At 44.9% G+C, this 4599-nt stretch overlaps 1 protein-coding gene across 2 annotated transcripts in view; it reads right to left on the reverse strand.

Moving 5' to 3' along the window:
• MEIKIN (meiotic kinetochore factor) overlaps positions 1-4337 on the reverse strand; it is a 26916-nt gene extending 22579 nt beyond the window's left edge. For both annotated transcript variants that reach the window (XM_006017216.3, XM_014527852.2), the window contains exons 1-3: positions 4137-4337; positions 2153-2243; positions 1836-1914 (exon numbers count right to left, since the gene is read on the reverse strand). In XM_006017216.3, coding sequence (XP_006017278.1) covers positions 1836-1914; positions 2153-2243; positions 4137-4311 — 345 coding nt within the window. In that variant the 5' untranslated portion in view covers positions 4312-4337. The remainder of the gene's footprint in view (positions 1-1835; positions 1915-2152; positions 2244-4136) is intronic.
• Between the last annotated feature and the right edge of the window lie 262 nt (positions 4338-4599).

A 4599-nucleotide genomic window follows, 5' to 3' on the forward strand; every position in this document is an offset into this window, starting at 1 on the left:
TGAATGGAGAGGCAGACAACTTATTGGTTGCAAAAAACTTTACTCACGCCGCTTGCAATCACGACGCAGGTGGTCCGGTCGTCTGAACAACCACGCGAGTTGTTCCAGCTGGCGGGGCCCAAGCCAGTTAATCCGTCCGCAATTCGAAGCCGGTGGGGAAAGGGGTACGTCGGGGGTGGGCTCGGTGACGGGAACCAGCTGGCGGGGCCCAAGCCCGTTAATCCGTCCGCAATTCGAAGCCGGCAGGGAAAGGGGTACGTCGGGGTTGCGCTCGGTGACGGGAAGAAAGATCGATAGGTGATCAGTCTATCGATCGGCAGCCGCAAGTCAGATAACTTCAGAGGCACTCTGCAGCGTGCTCAAAGCTCTTCGACTTGGGCGGAAGTCGCACAGAATTTTAAACGGCCAGCGAGCCAATTACTAGCCGCCACGTATGAATAATTTAGCACTGGCCAATAGAGGGGCACAAATTTACATTCGAATGGCGGGAACTCTTTGCACCGTGCATTTCTGTGCTGCAAAGAAGAAATGCATCCTGCAAAGGAAACTGCAAATGGGCGGGAACTCTCTCCTGCACGCAGGCTCTCAATTGCAGCAGAACACTCTGCCGTGCAAAGGAGCTCTCATGTGGCCAGGAAATTCCATAGTGCCGAGGCACAAAAATCACTGGGTTGTGACAAAACTTTGATTGCAAAATAGGCATTACTGTAATTTGTCATGTAAGTTTAGTTTGTTAAGTTAGTTAAGTTTAGTTTGATCAAAAGTTGAGACTTCCAGCACTATAGAACTGTTCTTCATGCAACAGTAGCAAGACTGCCACCTAAATTACTGAGGAAACTATTGCTAGTGACAGTTGGCTTGATCCTGGAATTTTTGGTTGGGTAAAATTTTCACTGAATTCACCTTACAAATCAGTAGAAGTTTTAACATGGCAAAATGTGCAACATATGAAACAATGAAAAAAAAAAAAAACCACAAGGCAAGATAAAGGAAAGCACACAACATTTGCCATTTACTTTTAGATATCTTTTTGAATGTCTGGTGGCGATACTAAAAGGAAAACTGAATTGTGTTAACTGTACAAAACTGGACCCTGATGCACCTGATCCTAATGCCATGCATGTATGCAAACAGCATCACAGAATTCAAGGACTATTCACATCCACAAAGCTGCACATTTGGAAAAAAAAAAAAAAAAAATCAGGATTTATATATGAATATAATTTGTTATACTCAAAAACCCTCAATTACTTTATATTCCAAAGTGATAACACTTCAACTCAACCATATCCTATTAATTGAAATTTCTCCTGTAGTGACAATAACTCACTGTTAAACAGTGCTTCTAATCATTTCTCTCAAAGTGCTTAACAAAGGAGGTATTGTCCAATTGTGCAGATGAGGAAACTGAGGCACAGAACAGCAGTGCAACTTCCCCAAGGTTATACAATATGCCTGGGACTGAGCTGGTAATAACCAGGTCTTTTGAATCACAGCCTAATGAACAGGACTTGTACAGACTTACCTTGATTAATCATGCAGCATGCCGTGATACGAATATTGCTGAGTATGAACAGTTACACACCAGCTTTCCTTCTGACCATCTACAACACAACCCCTCACTACTGCCTCCTCCCCCCCGGAAAGTTATAGGGCCAAGTTTAGTCCCAAGTATATGCATAAGACTTAGTAATTTTCTTGAGAGCTGTGCACATATAAAAAAAAAAAAAGGGTAGAATTTAGCTCAAAGAAGACATGCCCCCCCCAATTTTACTCTATCAAATGTACTGGCCAATGAAAACTCAGATTAACAGAGCAAACATGAATATTCAAACCTTCATTAGAGTAGCACTTTTTTCCCTGATGTCTTCGCTTTCTTCCATGCCTGTAACTTCTTTGTTAATTACTTGTACACTGTATGAAAAGAAGAACACAACAAAGCTATGCTTGCAGTTGTGCGACAGTTATCCAGAAGTAAGAATTCATTAGAATAGTCCAAAAGACCCAGCCATTTCTTGTTACCTGGTGTTCAAAAAGTTCAAGGAACGAGAGCTTACTGGGAATCAACCATATGAAGCTCAACAGTCAGTTATAAGTTTACTTAAGTTAACTAACATTAATAATGATATACTTTGAATGTGTTACCACCAACCTCTGACCAGATGAACTGTTGCTCACTTGGGCCACTTCAGCCTTTTCTTTGATTTTTGGTAAGGTTTTCATCTTGGAATTTCCTTTCAGATCTAAGGAAAGGTGAATATTTAATTTTAAACACCACCACAATAACAATATTAAAGCAAAGTAGGCAAAATCATGGGAGAGTGACAGACAAGATAAAGAATGTCCTAATAGACATACAGCCTGCAGTCTTTATGATGTTTACAATCCTGGTGTGAAATGCTGGACAAGGAGCTTAGTTAGGATTTCTTCCCAAAGAATTTACTTACATACTAACTTAGTCAAAAGACCAAAGTTAGCTTAACAAAGGCATACAGGGTATGGCTAATCTCATGCTTGCCAGACCAGAAAACAAATTATATCCTTTGCTATTGATTTTTGCTGTGCGGGCTGCAAAAGTTTGACTCCAGCTACATTTTACACTGGGTTTACCGGAAGCGCTTTAAGTCATTTCACACAGACTCAAGAGAGGTAGCTATCCTAAAGACCACAACTAAGCAAGCACTTAAGAAGAGACGGTCATTTGTTAGTCCATTCCAAACTTGGCAGCACTGCTTGCATGACTTAAGTCAGCTTTGTCAAATTAGTGTTAGATGGAGAAAGTATGGGGGAAAGAAAACCTGGAAAATTAGACAGAAGGTAAACGGGCTTGAAACATTACTATAAACATATTTTAAACTATTTTAAGAGGACCTTAAGGGTCACTACCATGCATTTTGCTTTCCACAATTCCCAAGCAATGCTTCCTCTATCACACCATTACACAGTCTGCCCATAAAGCCCCTAGATAAGGTTCTCTGGGATCCAGTGTCTGGACAAGATAAGAACCAGAAACCATCATCTACTAACCCCTTTCCCTCTGCCTTTTTTCATAAATGTATGCAGCTTATAAACACATTATTTCCCTGTGGCTCCTCTCCAGAGCTGATACCAGGACCGACTAGCTTACATAAAAGGATTCAAGTGACGGACACAACTTCTGCAACTAAGAGTGGGAACCAGTGAAGCAGAGCCAAGACAAGAACCAATCACACAATCTTTTAATGGGCTGCTTTTAAATGAAGGCGTCTCCTTCTCAAATGGGTGAGAAGGTAATACCTTGTGTGAACTGGATGTGAAAATGATAAAACAACACTTGCATTCACTGCTTTTCATCAGCATTTTCAAGAAAGCAAAGTTCATCACACACACTCCACAGCTGGGGAAACAGGCACACATGGACCTGGCTAAGGCCACCCAGCAGGCACACAGCAGAGCCAAGACTAGGATGCAAATGTCCTGCGTCCTAGGAGGGTACCCCATCTGCTAAGTGACACAACCTCCCCCACCCATAAAAGCAACTCACAAGAGGAAGCCATTTCAAGTTCTAACTCTTGTTAGCTTCTTTTATTGTCATCGGCTGTGCTGAAGAATCCTACAAAGATTCTTTTCAGTCTTTGAAACCAAGTCCCATTTTCCAGATTTGCTTTCACTCAACCAGTAGGGAACATGCTGCTTCTAGGGCTCAACTGCTTCTAGGAAGGTCTGGAAGTGCAAGGATAAATATGATGAAGGTTTTGACCTTGTGGGCTTTGCCATGCATTTAGAGAGGGACACACTTTGATGGCACCAGGAAACGGACATCATCTCTCCAAAGGGAAAGAAATAAGCAAGTCTCCAATTACTGCATTAGGAAAAGTGTTGTCCAACACTGGAACAGCGAGGAAGCAAAACTCCCACCTTCTAGATCAGCCAGGCAAGAACCAGACCCCAGCAAGCTGGCACAGAGCCTCATGCAGCCACTACAAGTGCATAGAGGATGGGACTATCACGGTACCCAGCCCACCGAGCACCCAGTACTGGCATCCAACAGCCTTCAGGGAAGGATTGGCCCTCATCCAGGCTGTTGAGAAACTCAGCCCCTCCCAAAGATACAGATGAGGTAAGAGACAATAGTAAAACAGAGCAGCAGCTACTACTTGGGACGTGGTGCTCCCAGGCAGGAGGGGAGAAGAGGTGCTGGCGGGCATTGGCATTGCTGCTGCCTGCCCGGCGCAGGGCGGAGGCTGCCAGGCCTGGCACTGGGGAAGAGCAGCGTGCAGCCTTCTTCTGCCTCGTGCTTCGGGTGTAGGTGCGCAGCTTGGCCCACTCCATGGCGGCTCCACTGGCGCTGCTCCCACCTCAGCTGCAACAGAGCAGGAGAGAAGAGGGGTCAGGAAGGGCATGGAGTGCGGCATGGGGGCAGGAGGGGCATGGAGTGCAGAATGGTACAGGAGGGGAATGGGGGCAGGAGGGGCATGGAGTGCAGAATGGGGGCAGGAGGGGCATGGGGGCAGGAGGGTCATGGAGTGAAGAATGGTGCAGGAGGGGCATGGAGTGCAGAATGGGGCAGGAGGGGCATGGAGTGCAGAATGGTACAGGAGGGGAATGGGGGCAGGAGGG

Source organism: Alligator sinensis, unplaced genomic scaffold (genome assembly GCF_000455745.1).
Source record: "Alligator sinensis unplaced genomic scaffold, ASM45574v1 scaffold111_1, whole genome shotgun sequence".
In the NCBI taxonomy this organism is placed as follows: domain Eukaryota; kingdom Metazoa; phylum Chordata; order Crocodylia; family Alligatoridae; genus Alligator; species Alligator sinensis.